Genomic DNA, 22,615 nt, shown 5'->3' on the forward strand with positions numbered 1-22,615 from the left:
CTTGAAGCCTGGCTACTCTGCAATTGTTTGGGGATAAAAAAGTTGTTTGGTGATATAAAACGGATGGAAAAGTGACAGTGCTTCTCTTCAGGGGAAAAAAAACCCTGTGAGCAGTTCATTCCTGACTCCTTGCTACTACCTCTAGTGTGGCACAGAGCCAAGTAGGGCTTGAGATCACTTAATCAACCTCAAAACATAAAAGAATACACTCCTCCCTTGCTGAAATCCATTTCTGAGGTGCTTTCTAGGAGGTACAACGGCTGCTCCTTCCCCGGAGCCACAAATGTCAGGCACTTGGCTCCAGATATCTTAATGTCATTACCTTGTAAGAGAGGAAGCAGTGGACATATGGCAGTGGGTGGCAAATCTCTGACTTCAGGAAGCGCTTTTTTTAAGAAGGTTGGAGGCGTTTAACCTTACACGGGAGCCAAAAGGAAACGTGGCATCGGGACAGGGGAATAATGCGGAGAGAGCGTACACTGCCAGTGGGCGAGACAATCCCACGGGGGAGGCTAATTCCCACTACAGGCTGCTCAGGAAGCAGTATAAGTTGCTAAAGGCAGTTTAAATAAAGTTGTAAAATGTATGGAAGGAGCCAGCACCTTCCCTTGGTGCAGTGGGACATGCCCGAGCCTCCCCTGACAGTCCCAAGGCTGGTTTGCACTGGAAGCAGCCACAACACAAAGCGGTGCCAAACACCAGCACAGATGGGTGTGCCACTACATTGTAGGACCACACATCAGCTCTTTGAGAATGGACACCATTATGCAAAAATTTAAATATTTATGTTTAAAATGCTAGGAAAGTTTTTGAACACCATCAGGACTGGTTTTTTAGGTGATTTGAATGAACCTCACTGTAGCTCCTGTTGGGCAAAGGGAACTGCTCAGGTTTTGCACCAGCAGAAGATCTCATCCATAAAGTCCTTGCTGAGAGATGCTGCCAGATAGCCTGTGCATGGCCAGGGTCATTCTGCAGGAGCCAGAGCCCTGCTGCCACATGAGCAAAGTCTTTGTGGACAGTCACTGGGGACACAGGAGAGCAGAGGCTTCTAAGAGATGCTATCTGTCCTGCTTCAAGGTACATATTTCAGTGATCCTGAACAGAAAGCAGGATCTTCAACCAGTCTGTAATCACAAGTGCATTTCATATGAAACAGGAAGGGAAAAATCTTAAGAGATCTTTTTTTTCCCTAATTAACTAAACATTTCCGGGGAGAGATTCAGCTCTAGATTCAGACACCTAAATGGGTTCCTACAAGCCAAGTATTTACTTGTCAGCCAGACATGTGTAAACTCATGTTATAATTAAGAGAGATTTAGTCAACACACTTAACAGTCCCCAGGGCAATGTAAGCTGAGAGGATGCACTGAGCACCAGGGTAAGCAGAGATTATCAATGTCCCCTTCTGGGTCAGAACTGTGAGCCATCAGCTCCTGGGAAATGGATTGTGTTCCTCAGACCATGCCTCACACCACAGCATCCTCAGATGTCTACAATCATACGTCAATCCAAATTGGAGGGCATTAATTCTACCCTCTGGGCGGAATTTTTGTGTCCGTTTGTCCTGGGTGTGTTTAGAAGGTTGTGATCAGGCTGTGAGGAAGCCTGAGTGTTACCACTGGGTCAGTGTTGACTCTGAGGAACATGTGATCAACATGACCAGTTATACCTTGAGGCTGACCCTTTCAAGCCTTTCCCTAATAATCTGTTCACATACAAGTTACTCCCATCTCATTAGGCAGGCCAGTGCTTCAGCAAATGAGACAACAAAAGCCTCTAATGCTTTTTTTTAATTCCTGACTGGTAGTTTGAGTGAGAACATTTACTTTGTTAAACTTTTTATGACATTTCTTCTCTACTGATTACATCAGTATTACGAATGCTTGCTTACAAGTGGGCTTTGTTCTGGCATCTTCAGTTTCAGTTACAAAACCCACTTCACTATCACATTAAAAATAATCTTTTTATTCTCAAATCTTTAATCCAGTAAAATCCTCAAAAGTATTTTCCAAAAGGACTCTCATTGTACTGCACAGACTTGGGCCACAACAGTACACAGCTAGATTTTAAAGGAAGTATGTCTACTGCTAGAGTCGTATTTCCTGCTCCTTAAATGCTCCACTGGAAAGCTCTCAAGATTTTTAACATTTTTGAAATAATGCCTAAAGAGGTCAAAATAATGTTTCCCTTACGCCCTATAATTCATCTGTCTCTCTAGTTTACTGTTCTCCCTACAAACGCCCCTTTGTACTTTCTGCCTAGAGAAACAGGCTTCAGCTAGAAATACAAATACAGAAGGTAGAGTATCCACATTACTATAGGGTTTTGCTCCAATAAAAGGGCTGCTGTTTCAGCCCTTTATGCCTAATTGCAATAGTTTTCAAAACATTATGAAACAGGAATGGATATGATTCTCATTGAAGGAGATTTATGCTGTCTCATAGGAACCCTCTGTCCAGACTCCCTCACGCTGTGCACTGTGCCAGTGTGAGAGCAAGAACCTCCCTGGATGGAATAAGCCATCGGAGGCAGATCTGAAGCAGAACCAAGTCCCCACTGCATTAGATTCCTTCAAATGAGGACTGGACAAGCTAATTAAAAAACACCTGGCTGTGGCCAGGTAACAAACTGCCCAGTGGCTCATGCTAATGGTGACAGCTGGGGATGTGGCATAGTGGCCTTTCAAGCTGGCATGCTGGAAAGGCAACATGAGTGGTCCCTCCCTATCACCATCTCCAGCCCAAACCAGGCTTACCCCACAGCTCACCCAACCTGATATTGAAAATATTGCCATCTCTGAGTTGCCAAATGCAAGCCCAACAGGGAACTGGCTCATTTGGGGAAGCCAAAGCTGTGGCTGCACTGCTTTGCCATTCTCAGAAGTAAGTGTTTTTGGGCTAGATTTTCCAAGTGCTGCCCTGCTACTTGGTAATGAAGGGACTTGCTCTGATATATTTAACCCCTGGGTATTACAAAGACACACTGTGTTTCCAGTAAACTCCTGCACATTCCTACACCCAAGGTCATATCCAAGCCCAGCTAAGCTTTCTGCTGCGCTTGGAGTACTTACTAATCACCCACACTGACTTCTTGGAATTGCAATGCTGCCTTCAGATTAAACCCAAAGGCTTGGTAGCACGTCAGCCAACAGCCTCCTAATATCATGAGATAAACATGCGGCAGAAAATCTGGTTTGCAGGCACTGGGTTCAGCTGGTGGCTCGGTGGCAGGATGCCATGTGCATAAATCTCATGCCCAGCAAGAAGGAAAGAGCAGCCCCTCTGTCTTCCTGCAATCAGGTTTCAACATGACATCTTTATGGCAGCACAGCTGACTAAACACTGTAATGTCACCAGCAAGTGGCTGTCCTGGTCTCCTGTCTGCAAAGCAGCTCTCAGGTTGGTATTTCCAGCAGTAATATGATGAGAGGCTCTTAAATGCACAGGAAGATAAATCACTGATCCATCATATTTGGAATGTGCCTGATAAGGATTAAAAAGAGCCTCAGTCTTACCATGCATTCTCTAGCTTGCTGACTAAACTCTATGAAATAACCCCTCAAAGTTCCCCCAGATGATACCAGGGGTAAGTGCTGTTTATTTTGCTTATGGGCAGTCACCTATTCAAACACAGCAAACAATGCCCCTCAAAAGCACATTGCCAAAAACAAACCAGCTGCAGCTTCTCAGGAGCTTCATAGAACCAAGTAAACTTCTCCGTCCCTACAATACACTGGCATGTGAATCCATGTGCCATAACTCTCTAAAATGCTTCTTGACTAGAATATAAAATTATTTTTTTTCTGGAGGTTGGTCCTGAATGCTGGGGCCACATGCAGCACAAGGCAAGAGAGCACTTGTGAGGAGCTGCTTGTGGATGTGGGTCTTTGTGAGGCTGTTGCTTCAGCAACAGCGAAGAAAGATTTGTAAAAAACAGGAAAATGTGTTGGAAAAGACACAAATGAAGAGACTGATCAGACTGAGAGACAAGGGAGCTCCTCCAACCAATTAACACTTTAGAGAAATAATTCTGTAGATTTTCTGTCAAGGGTATCCCTTCAAAAAAACTGAAAAGTTCAGTAGAGAGGGAATTTCAGGAGCTGCTTATGTCACCTGCATCTTCTTTGTTATTTAATGCAGTTTCTTCCTCCTATATATAGCTAAGGGCATGTTCCTGGACTGATTCCATTCTGCTGCTGCCTTTTCTTCTCCCTCTGTAAGCTCGTATGGGAGCTGAGTGTCTGCAAAAGCTACATTCAAATTGGAGCTCTTTGAGCAGCCCATCCCCAGGAAATCACTGGGGTTACTACTCATCCCTTGCATTTTTCACTTTCAGAGAAATTGAAGCTTCTTGTACTTTCATTATGGCATCTTTCTGTATTTGTCTGCTCTTCCCACAAATGGATTTCAAAGCACCAGGACAGTGTGGGCTTTTCAAAGAAGCCTAATTGAAGTGTTACAGAGCGTTAGTGCCTAATTCACTTAGGCTCCCTTGGAAGCATCCTTTTTCATATTTTTTCCAACACTCTTTCCTGAAACTTAATGCCCTTGAATACACTGATTGATCAATTAATTTCTTATTATGATGAACTAAGTAATTTGTACATGCTGGTATTGGCCATCAGCTTCTATCATAACCTCCTTGTCATCACAGAGCAGAGTTGGAATTGTCATTGTTACCTGTCAGATTCTCCAATTTCCTGAAGCAAACTGCTCTTCTGCATGGAGGCTCTTTAAAATGTGTCTGAGAAATAAGGGATCTTCCATGTGCTCTCTCACAGCCACCAACCCTTTCTCCTCTGTAGCATCCTGCCTTCAAACTGCCACTCTCTGTCACTGCCACAATATAGCTCATGGGCATTTGTAGCTTTTTTGACATAAATCCTCTTCTCCTTCTCTCCATCACTTTTCCTTACCCTCACTGACAGATACAGAGCTTACAGGTGGGCTTTGTGTTAGACTAATTTGCCAAGTCTCAAATTCAATTGGTCCTTACTGTTGTTATTCCCATGCATCCTTCCAGGCAACCCCCCTCCTTGGGGCTTCAAACACTTGTAGACATTTATCCCTCTTTAGCTGTCATTAGGCCAAGTCATGCATATTCACATCTTTTAATCTTTTTTTTTTTCTCACATCAGTTCCTTCAGTCTTTTAATCATTTGTGTTGCTCTTCTCTAAATTACCTCAAATTTGTCTATGCATCTCTGGTTCTCAGACACCATGAAGATGCTGTTTAGATAAATCTGCCTCTGAGGACTCAAGTTCATAAAAAGCTTGTTAATGCCTTTATGGGGGAGACATTTTGCATTGCTGCTGGTCACCAAGATTTTAAAGGTTTGGAAAAAGGGCACATGATGGTATCCTTGCAGAGTGCAATGAAAAGTGGCTGTCATTCAGCTGAGCCTCTTGTCCTTCATTCATCACTGCAGTGTTTGCCTCTCTTCTAGCACTTCTCTGGGCAACTTGTTGGAATATTTGCCCTCTCCTCATGTCTTGTCCCTCCTCAGGTGAGAGGGAAGCTTCATGCAATGGGGACTCTGCCAGGTTTTCTGTCATTAATACACATGGTAGTGTGTTTTTTTTTTTTTTGTTTCAGAGTAAACATACAACTTTGGACTTGGAAGAGAAAGTGGGAATGTTTCCAGTGAGATGGGATGTCTATGGTTTGGACAGGCAGCAAATTGCTATGCATCCAGCAACTTCCCATCCTTCCCATCCCATGTGGATGCTGGGCATGACTCTGAGCAGCTTTGGCAGTCATCAATACCTGCGGACAGTGTGGCTCATTATCCACTGAATCCTCCCAACAGCCCTCATGGAAGACCTCCAGCTTACAAGGTAAGAAATGGGAGCAGAAAGGTGAAACAACCTGCCCAAGGCCATGCAGAGAGCTGGGGGATGTGCTCAGGTGAAGACTGTGTGGGGCCTGGCAGAAATCTTTCCTTGTTTGGGCAGCTCAGACCGTGCTGGTTTCAGACAGCAAAGCCTCCATTATGTAATCTATTTTTTGCATGAGTTTGCTGGAGTTGTAATAAGCTTATCAAGGGGATAACTGTTACGATAAAACCTACAATCTCATCCATCAGTCAAGAAGAGAAATAAATAGGAAAAAAAAGAGTAGATTCAGCTTTCTCAGATGTGTCAGTCAGATGTAGGCTCTGCACTCAGTGACAGCAATCAGAAGGACTCCTGCAACCAGTGCTCTGTGTCCACTAGAAATTACCTACTAGTCCTGACCTCACCTCACAGGCTGCTTTTTCTGGCCAGACCAATTTTAAAATGCACTACCAGCAGCACTAAGCCAGCTTCATAAATGTTACCATGTGAGCTGGGGCATTGCTCCAACATGCTAGGGGGACACAATTATTTACCAAATCCTGGTATAACATGCCACTCTCTGAACTGCCTCTTTGTCTTATGCAGATGATCAGCAACCCTTAAAGCACTGCTGTTCTCTCTCTGTAACAACCTCAGGTGCTGTCTTTTGTAATGCCACAGAGCACTTTTATGAGCACTGCTCATATGAGCACAATGTGCACAATTACACATCAGCCAGAGCACAGCTTTTCAACTTGCCTTCCAAGAAAATCCTGCTGCCTTCCCTGTCGCTGCCCTCCAGCCTGGTGAGAAAGAATTAACAAAAGCAGAAACAGTCAGACATCTGAAGAAAAGCTTTTAGAACGGCAGAGAAGAGCAGGTAGACAGCAAACAACGCCTTTCCAGGAGAACAGGAGGCTCCGTTGAAAATCTCCTTCCCAGAGGCTTTCAGCAGGGGATCGGGCAGGAGGGGAGGCAGTGATGGATAAGTTGTTGTAAGAGCACGGCATGAGGCTGCAGTGGGGGAGCACAAGTGGTGAGATTTACTGTCCCCAGGCACTGCAGAGTGACACAAAACCATTACAGCACCAGGACTTCTGGAGGGCTGCAGCTGCCCTGGGGGCAGAGGGTGCTGATTCAGAGAGAAGCTCCTCTGTGGGGATGTCTCTGCTGAGAGAGCCCCTGCCAGGCTTGCCAGGGAAGATGGACATGCAGGTGAGATGAAGAGCACAGCCCTTTCCTGTTTGTGCCAGACCTCCACCTTTGGGAGAATCACCAACGCAGGACTTGGAAGAAGCTGCCAAAGAGGCATTTTAGTTACCTGCCATTGGAGCTATTGAGAATAAAAATGTGACAAGAGACCCTGAACTGTCAAGGTAAAGGGAGATGGGGAGACAATGGAGCAAGGGGCTCTGGAAATCCATGCCTGGAAGGATTTAACTGCCAGCACGACTTCTGGGAGTGAGAAATAAAACCAGACCGGGTCACCTGAGGAGTGCAGTAGAGCTGGAGTGATGTGTTGGGACTGCTGCAATTCATGGCATCCAACAACCCTCCCAGGACACCCCAACAGTCCTGGTGTCCTCCACCCCAAAGAGTCTAAAGGCAGCTCATAGAATCTACCTCCAACATGTGAATAAAATAAAAATATCCAGGCACAGCTCCTGCAGGAAGGTTCATCCTGTGTTCAATATTGCCACAGCTGCCCAGTTCTGCAAAGCTTTGAGCAGCCTGTGTATCTCACAGGAGCTTGGGCAGTTCTTGGGATGGTGGGCTGTGCTGCACATCATGCACAAATTTTTATTCGTCATCATCTTCATTAGAAATAAGATCTTTTAGGTCTATCTTCCCTCCCATGCACCATGGAAGCTACTTGTTCCCAGGCTCTGAAAATGCAGAAGTCATTACTGTAAAGATGGTACTTTTCATGGTAAATGTGAACTCCTACTTTAAAAAAATAAGTACCTATTTAACTAAGAGCTTTATAATAGATCAGCAGTGCACAGAGTACTAAGAAAAGTGAGAGCTACTATTTAAATAAACTAGTTTAGTGGTAGGATTGGGGAGGAAAATAGTTTCTTCTTGGAATCTTTTAGAGTAATTTATTCAAACCCCTTATCTCTGGATAAATACAAATTAAAAATTAAAAGCTCCTGAAAAGTAATGCATGAAACTAAAGCACCACAGAGAAATTTGGAGAAGCAAATAGAACTGCCATCATAAACTACAAAAAGCACTTCAGAACCAGGGCAGAGGGCAAGGGAACTTGGGAATAAAAAAAACCCAGAAAAGCAACTCAACTCCAACACAAAAAAAGAGAGAGGAGGGGATGGCAGTGGTGGCAGCAAGAAAAACCACCACTTAAAAAAACAAATTCCCAACATTGCCTCAGCAGGATGCAGAAGGAAATATTTAAAACCACAATTTTGAGAACATAACCCAGACTGTCTGGTGAGTGACACCTTCTGTTGGCACCAGGCAAGGAAGCTCCTGCCGCAGGGCTCCCGAGCTCCCTGGGAACAGTCCCTGAGGTTGTGTTAAGTTCAGAGTGGCACAGAGCCATCCAACTTCAAGCACTCAGGGAAACACTCTAAAACAGTGTGTTTTTCAAGGGCAGCAAGTGCCAAGAAGGCATGCATTTCAGTGAATCCATGGTACTGTGCGAATGTTTTAGGCAATAACAACATTGGGCAATGCTAAATGGCCCTGCTGGCACATGGGGTGGGGCCCAGCACAGGACTGTCCGGCTGAGCCACAGCTCCTGGGCACACAGGGCAGCAGTGAGGCTGCAGGCTCTGGCAGGACCAGGAGCTCAGCTGGTGAAACAGCACAGGCAGCAAGGCTTGGCCTGGCATGCAGTACCCCACTGTCCTTAATGTCCTTATCCAGCAGCCTGGGGAGAGCAGGAATTACTATTTCTCCCACTTCAGAGGTGAGGTGTGGATGTGCAGCTGCTCTGGATCACGTCCAATGACACATTTAACATCCAACTGCACGTTCAGGTGCTTGAATTCACATTTCAGTCAAGAAGGTACAGATTGTCACTATGTGGGACGGCATCAGCAACACGGCCAAGTGCCTCCCTGAGATACAGTGGGGTCCATGAGCAACTGCCCACCTTAAGACAGCCAAAACTGTGACTGGGAGTCAACAGAAAAAACTCTGGCTTCCAAAGAAGGGGAAAACAATCTTCCCCTTATGGGGTCTGTGCAGAGAACTGGCCTCCAAATGGAGAGGTTTGGGGTTCAGACCACAGAGTTGACTCAAGGCAAGCAGCAGGTTTTTAGGTATCACCAGGGATGACTTCTGATCCCAAGGACAATTACCAGCCTCCAGTCACTATCTCGAGACAGTGCCAGGAAAGTTACAGACTACGTTTCTTTAGACAAGAGCAGACTGCATAACTCATATGGCAGAGGAAAGGCTAACTCTAGTAAATACATAAAACTCAAGGGATCTAAGCAGCCAATAAAGATAAAGAATCTTTATTTTATGAACTGGAGTTATACTCATTCAGTATGTGGCATCAAAAGAAATACAGATTTTCTGACAGATTTTTTATTTCCTGCTGTTACTAAAATGCATCCCCTTAAAGCAACGTCTCACAAAACTGTAATTCTTCTCAATTTATCTCTGACTGAGCCTCCAGTCAACAACTTTGTACCATGCATGTCACAAATGAGATTTTCATTCTAAATGATCAGATATAGGGATCAGATTTTTAAATTACATACATTTTGTGCATAGCTTGCATTCCCTTTGCCTTTTTTTTTATCTGAACTGCCCATCCCATCTCCCACACACTCATATGGTTAATATTGCATGAAGATGGTTTCTATTCCAAAAGAGACATTAATGGAAATGGAGCAGAGTGAGGCTGCTGAGATTATTTTTACCTGAGCTCTGATGGCGGCGTCCTTCTTAATCCACTTTATCACTGTTTCATACACCAGCTCCTCTGCTTTGGTGTTTAGGCTGTCATTGGACATGTAGGAAATGAAGTCATCTTTGGAGATATTAAGGATCTCTTCTTGGTTTGCCACCTCTGGGAAAATTTGCAGGGCATAAGCTTTGGCCATGTTGTATAGTTCAGTACACTGCATGGCTTCAGCCATGGCTAATATTCCTAAGCAGTTGCTAGCAGTCAGCTGTTTTTCTAAAAAGGGCAAAAAACAAATAAAAAAGGCAATTGAGAATTATTAAAAGCAAGATTCACATTTGTTACAGGATCATGAGAAAAATCAGTGTCATGGACAAACCTCCAACCCTAAATAATTTCAAGGGGTTAACTAGAAGCAGCACCCTGGGTTAATTTGGAATTGGGGTTTAAAGTACAAAAAGTGAGTTGGAGATGGGCAGAGAAATGCACTTTCTGAGTCTGCTTTTTGTGTAAGCCTCCACAAAGCACTGGGGAAACCTACTGACATAACAGTATCTGGGGCTTCCCAAGGGATGGGAACCCAGCCAGGAGACTGCTGCTGTTCCCACCGCCTACAATGTTGCTTTAAGGAGCAGCAAAGATGTAAACGCCAGTGCAGACACTTAAGAATAAATGCAAACAGCACTAAGGACATTTCTGAGAATGCTGCAGTCATTTTATGATAATTTTTGCCCTGTTCAGCTACTAAGCTACTTCAAATAAAAAAAAAAATTCCTCCCCTCTCTTTTTTTTTGTCAAAGGAACTTTGTTGCGGCTGAATGTGATGACATCCCTTATGCAAAACACAGATTATACTAACGCCTTCTGTTAAACGTTGTGTAGTGGGTTTCAAAGAAAATCATGCACAGAGGAGACAGCATTATCTCCTTCCCAGCAAACAGAAGCAGCAGCACAGTGTGTAGCTTTGCCTTAGAAGTGTGCTACACCATACATTTGACTGTACTTTTTTTTTCTTTCCAGCTATTTGGAAGAAAAAACCCACCAATTTTAGACATTTATAAGAGGAACTCTCAGTTTCTTTGCAGCTTTTGTTAACCAAGCCACTACTAATAAGAAGAATATATTGTTTTAAGATATAGAACTGAAAAAGAAAAAAGTAATAAGCGTGAGACTGCAACAGATCACAAAGGCATGGGCAGGCTCCAGTGCTGTCAGAGAAGTCAATCACATTTGGCAGTGTCATATCCTAGTGCACTGTGACAGAGCAATGGACAGGAATGTGCAATAGCCCCATATCTCTTCAAACAAAACTCTCATCAGATTGCTTCTGCTGGAAATGCTCAGGGATTCTTCCCTACACCCAGTGTCTGCCTTCATCAAATTGAAAACCTTCACACTATCTATATGTAGCTTTTAATAAAATGGGATTATGAACCACCTTTTCCTATTTTATTTAAATCTGACATGAGATTAGGAGTTTTGTGGGTTTGTTTTGCTTTCTTCCCCTCCCAACACTTCTTATTTTCTTTTACAGATCCAGCAGTCTCAAAACTAGGTTATCTCATTTTGCATCAGTTGATTGTACTGACTCCAAGGAGCCCATTTCTCCAAGCTGACTGCAGTAGCAGCACTGTTTGCTGTCAGTAGATTTTGTCACTCAAAGACTGCCCAGAGATGGGGTGTAAACTGATAGCTATGAAGCCCAAAGGTACCAATGTTTTTTCTTGAGAAAAGGGGAAGGGGAAGGGGAAGGGGAAGGAAAGGCAAGGGGAGGGAAGGGAAGGGGAGGGAAGGGAAGGGAAGGGAAGGGAAGGGAAGGGAAGGGAAGGGAAGGGAAGGGAAGGGAAGGGAAGGGAAGGGAAGGGAAGGGAAGGGAAGGGAAGGGAAGGGAAGGGAAGGGAAGGGAAGGGAAGGGAAGGGAAGGGAAGGGAAGGGAAGGGAAGAAAAGAAAAGAAAAGAAAAGAAAAGAAAAGAAAAGAAAAGAAAAGAAAAGAAAAGAAAAGAAAAGAAAAGAAAAGAAAAGAAAAGAAAAGAAAAGAAAAGAAAAGAAAAGAAAAGAAAAGAAAAGAAAAGAAAAGAAAAGAAAAGGAGAAAAACGAGAAAAACCACAAAACTCCCCAAAAGACCACAAACATCTTCCAGATTCCTTGCTTCTGTCTGCTGGCACAGTTTCATGGTGTACATACGGCTTGGGGTAAAGTAATCATCTACCAGAGCCCAAAACTCTTATAATTTCTTGGCAAACTATCAAGTCAAAGGCCAATCTGCCACTGTTCCACCTTATCCTCACAGGGTTAATAATGAGGGGAATAATCAATTTGGACTCATTAAGCAGCACATCATGGTAAAGACTTTCAAGTCTTTCTCTTCAGAGGACTGGTTTTGCCTCTGTCAGGAGAGATCCCCACAACATTTCCTGCTGAGCCCATGGTGTGCAGCAGAAAAAACTGCTCACAACTGATTTATTCTGATCTGGACAACTTCTCTAGCTCTAACAACACCGGGTGCCTGATGCAGCCTGGTACACTGGTCCAAGCAGCTCCATCTTGGCCCCTGGAGCTTTACTCCCTCCTCTTTCCTGAGAAACCCCTCGGTGGCGGATTCCAGTGATGTCCCTGTTTGGATCAGGAATTGTTGTGAGGCCCTGTGTAGAGGGGTCCCAGGGAGATGTGGGATGTGGGATTAGGGGATGTGCAGGAGGCTGGTGTGCAGGACACACTTCTCTGTACTTCCCTTCTGTGTGATGAGAACCACAGCAGGGTGGGCACAGCAACATCTGTTGAAGATGAGGACTGGCATGTGAACTAGAGAGATTCACTGCTGGTGAGGAAGACAGACCGTGGGACAACAGCTGTAGGTGATATGGAAACATCTCTATCCTATGAAAATAAAGACACCACCTCATCCTCCCATTTTTCAGTTCTGACTAAAAATTTGGCAGCAAGACTGGTTGACTCTCAACTTCAGCTATCGTGCAACTCTGCATTCACAATTTGTCCTGGTTTGAAATGTCAAACCATGACACAATTATATGCCTGCACACCCATAAACAAGCAATTCCAAGTAACAATTTGGTAATATTCTGGATTAATCTGGTAACATTTTGGATGACAATTCCAGAATGAGCAGAACCTTGCCTTACTAATGTCTATTAGTCCTCACTGGCTACAAAGGGCATGACTACTCAGACATAGACTTCTGCTATATAATACAGCTAATTCCAAATGACTGCAGTCCAGGGGTACTTGTCAATGCTGGCATGACAAAGACAGCAAAGGATCAGCTAAGGACCAGTTCTGCTCTGCCTGCTCCTGCGTTCCTTTGGACACTGGCATGTTTACAATAATTGTTGTTTTGCCACAGTGACACTGGGCTTGTAATGACACATTTTTTTGAAGTTTCACCTTGTGTCTGTTTAGAACACAAATGCTGACTACAAAGCTACTCTCAATGCTCAAGGACAGTTTATAACAGAGTCATGAGTGGACTTTAGGGATATCAGATGCAATCTAGTTGGTTCTCTCTGGTTTGAGACAGTGCTGGATAGCAGATTTGTTGCTACGTGTGCCACAATAATGCAGATCAGCAGCTGGTATTTTCCACTGTGTTAGATGTGACTTTGGAGCAGGATCCTGTGCACATCATCAGGAGACAATCAGCCAAGGAGACTGCTCCAACTGCACTTCTGGGAGTGGGGAGACTCGAGATAACACCAGAGATAAACGGTATGCAAGAAGGGTTACTCAGTGAGATTGTGGTAACAGTATGATGGAAACTCAGTGGTGGTTGCAAATCCCCTCTTGTGTGCATTAAGCACTGTATTTGCACTCAGAGACGCTTTCTAGATGATGATTTGGATATCAATTATAACAGCACCAAATGTGCACCTGGTGATAACTCTGTGTACATTCTGAGGGGAAACTTACTCCTCAGGTATTCCTACTAATGTCAAAAATCATGTGGAGATGGGGGCTGGGGGAAGACTATCAGATGCATTCATTGTCTAACGAATTGTCCAAAATATTTCCCTTCCCTGTGAGAGTCTTCTTCCCTCCTCCCATCTCCAGATATAGTTGAAGTTGATACATAGTTTATATGAAGTGCATATATTAGGGTTTCTCCAGGAGTGGGCAGTGCAGGTCTCCAGCTGGATCAAAATTCTCCACCTTGGATGAATAAAAAAATTGCCCATAATACTTTCTCTTGAATTCTTAAAGACCATAAAGGCCTCTTTTTTCCTCAGGTGCCTGAGGAATGCAGGTCCCATCACTGGTATATTGTTCAGTTTTTTCTCATTGCTTCCTCTAATACTCTTTCCAAACATTGATTTTGTGCTCTTTGCTCAGGACACTAAGAAAATTCAGAGCTCCTGCTCTTTCCTAATCTGGCCATGAAACTACCAGGTTCCACCAGCTTCTTTAGGCTTAAGGATGAATATTTTTACTTTATCAGCAGCAGGCTGAAAGCTCAGAACGTGTTTCCTCCCGTGATGGGTGTCCATGCACCATGGACTGAAACCATGATACTGGTGAATCACCTGAAACCCAATTAAAGCCATGACTGTGGTGATAGCAAAAAACAAATATGGAAAAAAAAAAGGCTCAAGTCTCCAGCCATATGGGTGGAGGAAATACCTATGATATCCTGACCAGTTTGCAAACATTTGCCCAGTTATCATATGGTGCCTGCATGAACCTGTCACCATCACTGCATCAGTCAGCACAAAACTGTTCTCATTTCTCATGGTCTACACCAAACCTGAGGAGACAGCATGTGGGGAAGAGAGAGAACATGGCTATAATTATCCCAGGGAAGCCAGTTAAGAAATCTCCCACTGAAATGAAACTACTTCCCTGACATATTTTGCCACATTTTTTCACCAACAAGTGCAAGAAAATTTGGGATGCCTCTTCCCAAGGCTGCTGAGAGGGCCAGGATGGACACAAAAGCTGCTTGGACATCACCACGACAGGATGCTCCTGGATCTTCATGGCCGAAAAAGGATGACCCCAATTTCCTCTGAGATTGTGCTGTGCTATGCTGAACAGACTTAATATTTTGCGTCTTTTACTTCTTTGAACTTCCCTTCTCTCCCTATTTAGACATGCACTAATGGGAAAAAGTCACTGTTTATACTGGTCAACCCTCCAGAAGCCCTGCAGGAAAAAAAACCCTGATTTTTACCATATTTTTGCTTTGTATAGCACAGAGGTGTCTGAGGTGAAAAATAAAAACACAGCCACAGAGAAGACAAAATGCATTTCCCTAAACTTTTCAGATGGCAAATGCTCTGCTGTCTCTGTAGTGCAATCAAGTCACAGCTATAAATAAAAATAAGCAATTACACTCTGTGAATTCTCCAAATGAGAATACAAAGTTCCAGTGACTCTCCATATATCACTGAACTTATAACCAACTCTACTATTTCACACCATAACATGGTTCACTGAATTAAAATATTAACTATCAGAAAAGAGAACTCTCCCAGTGATTCAGGGAAATGAATGTATTTTGGTTTTGTGGCTGAATCTTCAGTGCTATCAAAACTTAAACACATCCTGTATTTCTGGAAAGGCTGTAAGATCTAATCACTGTAAGAAGCTGGTGAAGGGAAGCTGGGAGCAAGCAATGCCAGAGCCAGAGCCTCACTCAAATTGCGCAGTCTACATGGTGGGATTGCAAAGCCTGAATTTCACATCACCAGTACACTCCCCATTTTAGAACAGACTTTGAAATAAGGGGCATATAAAAAGTTGGAAAGAAGACTACAATGCCAGGGATTCTGTACTGATGCCTGCATTGTACCAGCCTAGTCACACCACTCATCTTGCCAGTAGGCTGGCTCAGCGGTGAAAATTAACACAACAGTAAACTGGACTCATTTGAGAGATTTTTGTTGTTTTTTGAGCATAAAATTTTCTAAAGTCTCATTTTCCACATTCTGCAATAGTAGATGCGAATTTCAAATGAGAATTGCCCCGGGAAAACTTACAATTTATTTGGGTTTCAAAGAGAACAATGCCTCCCACACCAAGATGGAAGTTGAGGAAGCCCAAGCAGAAATCAGACGTCAAAAAAGGTTATCTGGTACTTACACCTGGGAAGTACATCATATAACATCAAGATGAATTTTTTGGTATTAATAAATTTATGTTGATTTTAAAATTATTACTGTCTTATGAACTGATATTACAGCTATGCCAATGAAGGAGTGGCTTGTGGTACAGGCAGGAATTTGAACCATCGTGTTTCAGTTGAGCTCCAGTTGTGTCTCCTCTTCTGCCATGCCAGGTCTGTCTGGTTCCTGTTCTGGCCAGTTAAGTTTAGCTGAGTTGGAAATCTTGGACTGTTTTGAAATACCCTCTGCTGGAAAGCAGAGGGACAGTGGAAGGAGCAGGATAACATGGTAAGTCTGGCAAGAAGAGTAGATTTCTTGTGGCCATGAGAGGATGGGCTGAGGCACTGGCAAAGATGTTGCTCTGTAGACCCTCACTGAGACAAATGCTCCCTGCACACACAGGGCACACCAGTCACAGGAGTGGGCACAGCAACCTTTCCTTCTACCCACCTTTGTGATGACATTAGGCCATAGCTCTGTAGGCAGCAACAAACCCCAGGAACATTCAATCTGGATCACTGGACATGTAAAGAAGGACTTTCTCACAAATGCAAGAAAATTGCAGCTATTGCAATGCAGTTCCTTAATTTTTTGGCAGATTTCCAGGAGTTCTTCCTCCACTGGAGCCCACCTCCAAACTCTTTTGGTGTTTGACCAAGCTGGCCTAGTGTAGAACCCAAAATATGCTGTCACAGTTATAAGTGACCTGTGTGTTACAGCCTGGTATCAATGCACATATCATCCTCTGGGAAACAAAATGTCACCAAGATTCCAAGAGTCGAACAAGATTCAACAAAATAGGTTATAGAAGATGTGAAAGCTGTTGCCACTCAAGCAACAAACTATACTTCTCCAGACCATTTTCCATTGGCCATCATGTAAGCATTGGAAATTCAAATCACAAACCAAATTAATGTTGCTTTACTTTATTCTACTCTATTTCATCTTGGGTTTCTTCATTATCTTTCAAGAGTTGTTCAAAGACAGGTTTATAAACCTTTACACAAGATTTTAAAAGCTCACTAGATGCAACGATTCTTACCTAGAAATGAAACGCAGACTTTACAGAAAGTATGAAACTGGAACTTGCTGGCAGCTTCCAGTAGTGTTTTTGCATTGGCTGAATCTATGATCAAAGAACCTGTATAAACAAACTCCAGGAGTAACTCCAGGACATCCGCAGTGAGGTTGGACATGGCCAGTTCCAGCTTCTCCCCGCTTCTGCTGCTGTCTCGTGGTGACCTGGTAACAGCAGACAATTAAATTATGGACATTACACCATCCCCATTTTATTGGCATTTATTGATTAGTGAGGGCTAGAAAATCGCTTTGCACCTCATTATATTTCTCCATTATTTTTGTTTACGGAACTGAAGAATATGAATTTTAAAATAACTGAACTTAAAAACTTTAACTGGATCTGAAAGAGAAGAGTCTTAAAGCAAGTCTTACGAAAAATCTTTATTGCTACTTTGCATTTTCATGCAAAAACAGTTGCAAAAGAAAAGGAAAGGAAAAGAAAGAAAAAAAAAGAAAAAGGAAAATGAATGATTCAACATTAATGAAAATGAGGAACAGGATTAGCTTTCAAAGGGAAACAATACATTTTAACATCTTGGTTAACATCTCATCTTCTGTGCATAATATAACTGTTAAGGAAAAACCACTCTCCAATTTCGAGAGAAAAGGTCATCTACTTTTTCAAGAATCCAGCACTAGAATAATTTTAGATGTCATGTACACTTAAGCATACATTTAAAGACCTTTTCATAAAAAATAGTAATAAAAATTACTAATTTCTATTTAGCTTGAACTTCTCAGTATGTTATATTAAATTACAGATATGATCAATATGATATCTGTGGTACACAGACAGCCATATCAAATATAATATATGCTTATTCTAAAAAATCTATTGTTCCCTTTTAGGCACTAAAAAAAGGAAGCCCTTCATGGCAATTGCTTTGAAAACTGAATACAAGACAAGCTAGACAGACAAAATGGTTAGAGCAAAGAAGGGAGAGGGGGGGGAAAACAACAACCAGCTCTGCCACAGGAAGCCAGCAGCCATCCTCTAGGAGTTTCATGACTGTGGCCTATGGTTTTTCCTGCATGAAGTGCTGAACAATTTGGGGATCAAAGTATCTCCTGCATTTGAAGTGTGCATTAGTGCTTGTGAAATTATTGGACAAAAAGAAAGTCATACTGAATTATAAAGTAAGGGCCCAGTTCTTAATGCATGGCTGATGTGTCTGCAACACTAAAGACAGGTTACACCTGAAAGACAAAAGTGATGATAAATTTGGTAACATCAAGGAGGGGAGGGGAAATCTGTTGGAGTAAGAAAATAAACTCTTTTAATGGTTAGGACCATCCAGCACCTTCTCAAAGAAACATGAGCTTTTTGTTTGTCACTGGAGAGTCAACGTCTGCTTGCTCCAGTTCTGCTCGAGTACTTGCAAAAGCCATGGCACGAGTGACACAAAACCGGCACACGATGCAGCGCGACAGATACGGACTGGCCACAGCATCACTACTCACAGGCAACGCCAGCTTGAAGCGTGAGCAGAGACTACCATGAGCACTACCAACCTCCTGGGTTCACACAGATGCCTAGAAAGGTGATGGTCAGACCTCTACTGCCATCACAGAGGAAAAGTAAACAACACACGAGGTTCATGTTTTTTCCCGCATGACACCGCAACCACCTGTCCCAACAAACCTAAATCATCTGGGGAAATGCTTAAAATTTGCAGCGGATGCTTTGTCACTGGTCCTTCATTGACCAGCCCTGGTCAAGTCAAGGGCACAGCTTTAATTCATGTGAATCTCTGACGGATCAAAACTTTAAAGAGGTTTCATTTTCAATGGAGGAGCAGCTAGCAGTGCCTAATTTCTTAGTTTTCTCTAAGGTAGTGAACAATGGTTACTCCCATTCACAGGAGGAAACTGAGGTACAAGGAGATTAAATCACTTGGCTATGATCACAGAGTCAGGAGTAAACCAAGGAATTAAACGCAATTTTTAGAATTCTGAATACTGAACTGTCCCTTTTCGTAGCAACACAGATGGGTTAGACCCTATTCTTCAAGTAGATGCTAAGAACACATGCTGGTCGTGACACCTGTTGTACCCTACAAGCACAGGTCTATGCTACCCTAAATCCTTATGCTTTATCACACCACAGTACTCTTTCTGAACACTTGCATATGAATTCAATTCTGCATCTGAGGCAGAAATCCTCTGGTGGCAAACAGAAGAGTTGCCATTTCCTAGATCCTCAAGAGGATGTCGCAAAATGTTGGTTTTTTTCCTTTCTCACACTCCCAATGATATGCCCCATATCTGATTTATCTCCAGTTTACATACATCTGGTGCTGCATTCTGGGCTGTCAAATACCTCTTGGTACCGATGTAATTCTTGCTGAATTGCTCCCAGAAGTGGTTTGTACCTGACAGTGAGCTCGTTTTCACATGGGCTGGTTAACAAACACACCACCTAAAATTTCAGGGAGGTTTGGAGGTACCCAGCAAGCAAGAGTCGGGCTCTTTGCACTGTGGGACTACCATAAGCAATTCTTTATTTAATGCCACTACTTGCACTGTGCTGGTGCCAGCCATGGGAAGGACCGTGCGTGATCTACTGGGAATCGCACAATCGCGCCCAGTGTGGAGACCAGGAGCAGCAAGGAAAGGATGATGTGACACCAATGTCAGCACAGACACATACCCATGCTAGCAACAACTGCAAGCTGCTATTTTTCACAATAATTAAGTAATAATCTCTTTTACTTTGTAATACACCGAGCAATAAACTGCTGCTGCAATTGATTAAATGCCAAAGAAAAGCTAAGGTGTTTAATCAATCACTAGAGCCACTTACGGCAAGTATAATACAAAGCTACAGAGATTATTGATATTACACAATGAGCCAGAAATGGGAAAGAAAATTATCCCTATTCCTGCTTCTGCAAGGTCTTGAATGTGTTGTGCTGTTTTCCTTGTCCTTTCTAAGCATGCAGCCCTTTGGCTCCATGTTTGGCTGGATCAAATACTGAGTACAGGCTGGATTCAGCCTGCACAGGGAAATCACAGCTACCCCGGCTTCCATGCCAGGGATCTGGTTTGGTAGAGGCTGGAGAATGGGCAGGGAATTGGCTGAAGCAGGCCCTAATGGATCAAACATTAAATGTCTGAAGGATAAGAAAATGATAACGTCAGGAAACAGACTGATGTCACTGAAAAGGGAAATTCCATGGACTTCTTTATGAAATTATTTCAGTGATTTAGGTTGAAGCATTCCCCTCAAAGCCTGAATAAAGGTTTCTGTGTTCCTTGTTTTCACAAATCTTAGAATGTATATGCCCTGTGCAGTTAGAATTCATTTATTTGGGACAGAGTCTTCTCTTAGCTCCTCTAGAGGAATTGCAATGAAGTGGCTAAAGCCATATTACAAGAATATAATTTAGTCCTGTAACTGCAAATGCAGTGGAATTGGGAAAATCTGTAGCAATATATAGAGCTGTTCCCCAAATAGCTCATCCTGTGTCACAACAGGAGGAATTCTGTTGGTGACAGCAGTAAATGCAAACATTTAGAAAAGTCTGTTACCAGAAAAGCCCTGACTTCCTGCCTTTAGAGCTGGGAGAAGTCACAGTTCTACCTGGTACATACACTGCTGTTCCCCAGCCCCTGGCACAAACAAACATGAGGTGTTTTTGGGGATTGAGAGCCTGCCTCCTTCATGTTTCAGTCTCACCAGTCAACGCACCCTTATCGTCCATGGACATCATTAAATGTGGCACATTCTGCTATTTGCCCGGCGAACTCTAAAGTTTAAACAGAATGATGTCATTTTATTGGCCTTGTAATCATTGCTCATATTATAAAGGTCACACATTTCACATTGTGGCAGAAAATCAATAGCTCTCCCAACAGCCTCTGGGGGAAAAAGTTTTGCTTCTGAAGAATAATATATAATAAACAATTTTAGTCCTTACTTTATCATGGCTATAATCTTGGAGAAAAGCTACAGTAAAAATCTGGCAAAGGCTGATATATAAACTCATTAAAATTGGGAAGTGATTTAGAACAGGACTTTTAAAAAGATTTATCTTGAGCTAAACAGCAAAGAGATTTGTTTAGGTCTACATTTAAACAAGCTCCAAGAGCTCTTTAACAGCTTAATTTTATGGTAGCTGTTGGGGAATTCTTTCAGATTTACAAATCATGTATTTCTACAGCAAGGTGATAGACCTGAGCAATGTGCAAGCAGAACTGAACCTGCAGATAAGCAGGAAGCACAGATATGCTCTGAATGGTAAGGGGGGAGTTACTGAAAAATATTCTGCATTGTCTGGAATAATTAAATCCAACAAAATCAAGTGAATGCCTTTGAACATAGTTTGGCTGCCTATCCTTCAACTAAATTGCTTCAACTAGAGAAGACAAAGGCACAGGGAGCCCTTAAAAGCAAAAGATGGTTTGATTACACTCTCAAATAACAAATCAGAATCAATGTCTCTTTCTGTTAACTAATATATAGGAAAGAGAAAAAATGTTTAAATACCTGATAGCAAGAAAAATAACCCTAATACTTCATCTGCAAGATCTAGTAGTGAAACTGACAAAAGAAAAAGTAGAGAAATCTACATTTTTTCTATTTATTTGTCCTTGAAAATAATTTCCAAACATGGAATACACACATACAAGAATCAGCCATACTGCTTTCATGTTTAATAGTGATGCAACTGAAGTTTTCTGCATCTTGAGTTATAAATAGATGCGTATCTATGCATTTTTCCTGCATTATTTGTATCAACACGTTCCCATAACTGAACGTATGTGTGACTCTGTTCAAAACATTTAATAGTGAGATGCCTTGAATTGCAAAGCCACATTGAGAGGCTGGATAAAGTAGCTGTGTAAGTGAAACACCGCGAGCGCATCAATTTGTCAATTTATGGACAGCGCTACCGCCTCTCATTCAGCCTTCCCTCATGGTTTGGATATGCTGCCTTTAACTGGCTTGCAACATTATTTTGACTGACTAATGGTTTGGCTACAGCTTCACTCAATTTTAGATCAAATACAAAAAGCTACCTATACCCAGTGCAGATGTCAGCCAACGCTCTGTTTACAAGCTACAGTCACAAAGTCAAAACAAATTCTGGATGTTCAAAATGGAGCCATCTGCACAGAATAAACATGAAAAATGTGAAACATTTTATGTAAATGTACATTACTGCCTAGGAACAGTTGGTTCAGCTTCCACCCAGGCTGCCTGGTTGAGAACAGGAGGACTGACAGAGTTTGTGACACCTATTTACATTCGATGCCATATGACTCACCATGCCGTAGACTCAGAGGTATGACGTATATTTAAGCTTTGTGCTCCAAAAGGGCACTGAAATAAATGATTAACATTTAAAATAAAGACACACTTAGAACTGTTATTTCCCTGGACAAGTGGGACTTGGTGTGTAATTGTTTCATTTTTCCTCTCCAAGGTCCACCTGTGAGCCTACTGCCACAACCTACTTCTCCTAGCAGGAGACAGCAGGAAGGAGCTGCCTCCATAATATAACCTCAATTTTGTTCATATTTCACTCAGAATTTATCTTTAAGAAATAGGAGAACACACTCGTTCTGGCAGTGTAAGAAAAAAAATTGTTGTCTTTGACTATCTATGGGTCAGGGTTTTATACAACTCAGGGATCTGAATCTTATCCACTAAAAGCAAGTGTATGAGCTGACAGGAGGCTGCAGGATTGCTGGCAGCAGGGAGGAGCTCCAGCT

At 42.7% G+C, this 22,615-nt stretch overlaps 1 protein-coding gene across 3 annotated transcripts in view; it reads right to left on the minus strand.

The window, feature by feature from the left end:
* The window catches only part of KLHL29 (kelch like family member 29), a 395,034-nt gene that overhangs the window by 38,302 nt on the left and 334,117 nt on the right, over positions 1 to 22,615 (minus strand). For all 3 annotated transcript variants that reach the window (XM_058019807.1, XM_058019805.1, XM_058019806.1), the window contains 2 exons: positions 16,860 to 17,059; positions 9,716 to 9,975 (listed from right to left, as the gene is read on the minus strand). In XM_058019807.1, coding sequence (XP_057875790.1) covers positions 9,716 to 9,975; positions 16,860 to 17,059 — 460 coding nt within the window. The remainder of the gene's footprint in view (positions 1 to 9,715; positions 9,976 to 16,859; positions 17,060 to 22,615) is intronic.

This window comes from Melospiza georgiana, chromosome 3 (assembly GCF_028018845.1).
Source record: "Melospiza georgiana isolate bMelGeo1 chromosome 3, bMelGeo1.pri, whole genome shotgun sequence".
Taxonomy (NCBI): Eukaryota; Metazoa; Chordata; class Aves; order Passeriformes; family Passerellidae; genus Melospiza; species Melospiza georgiana.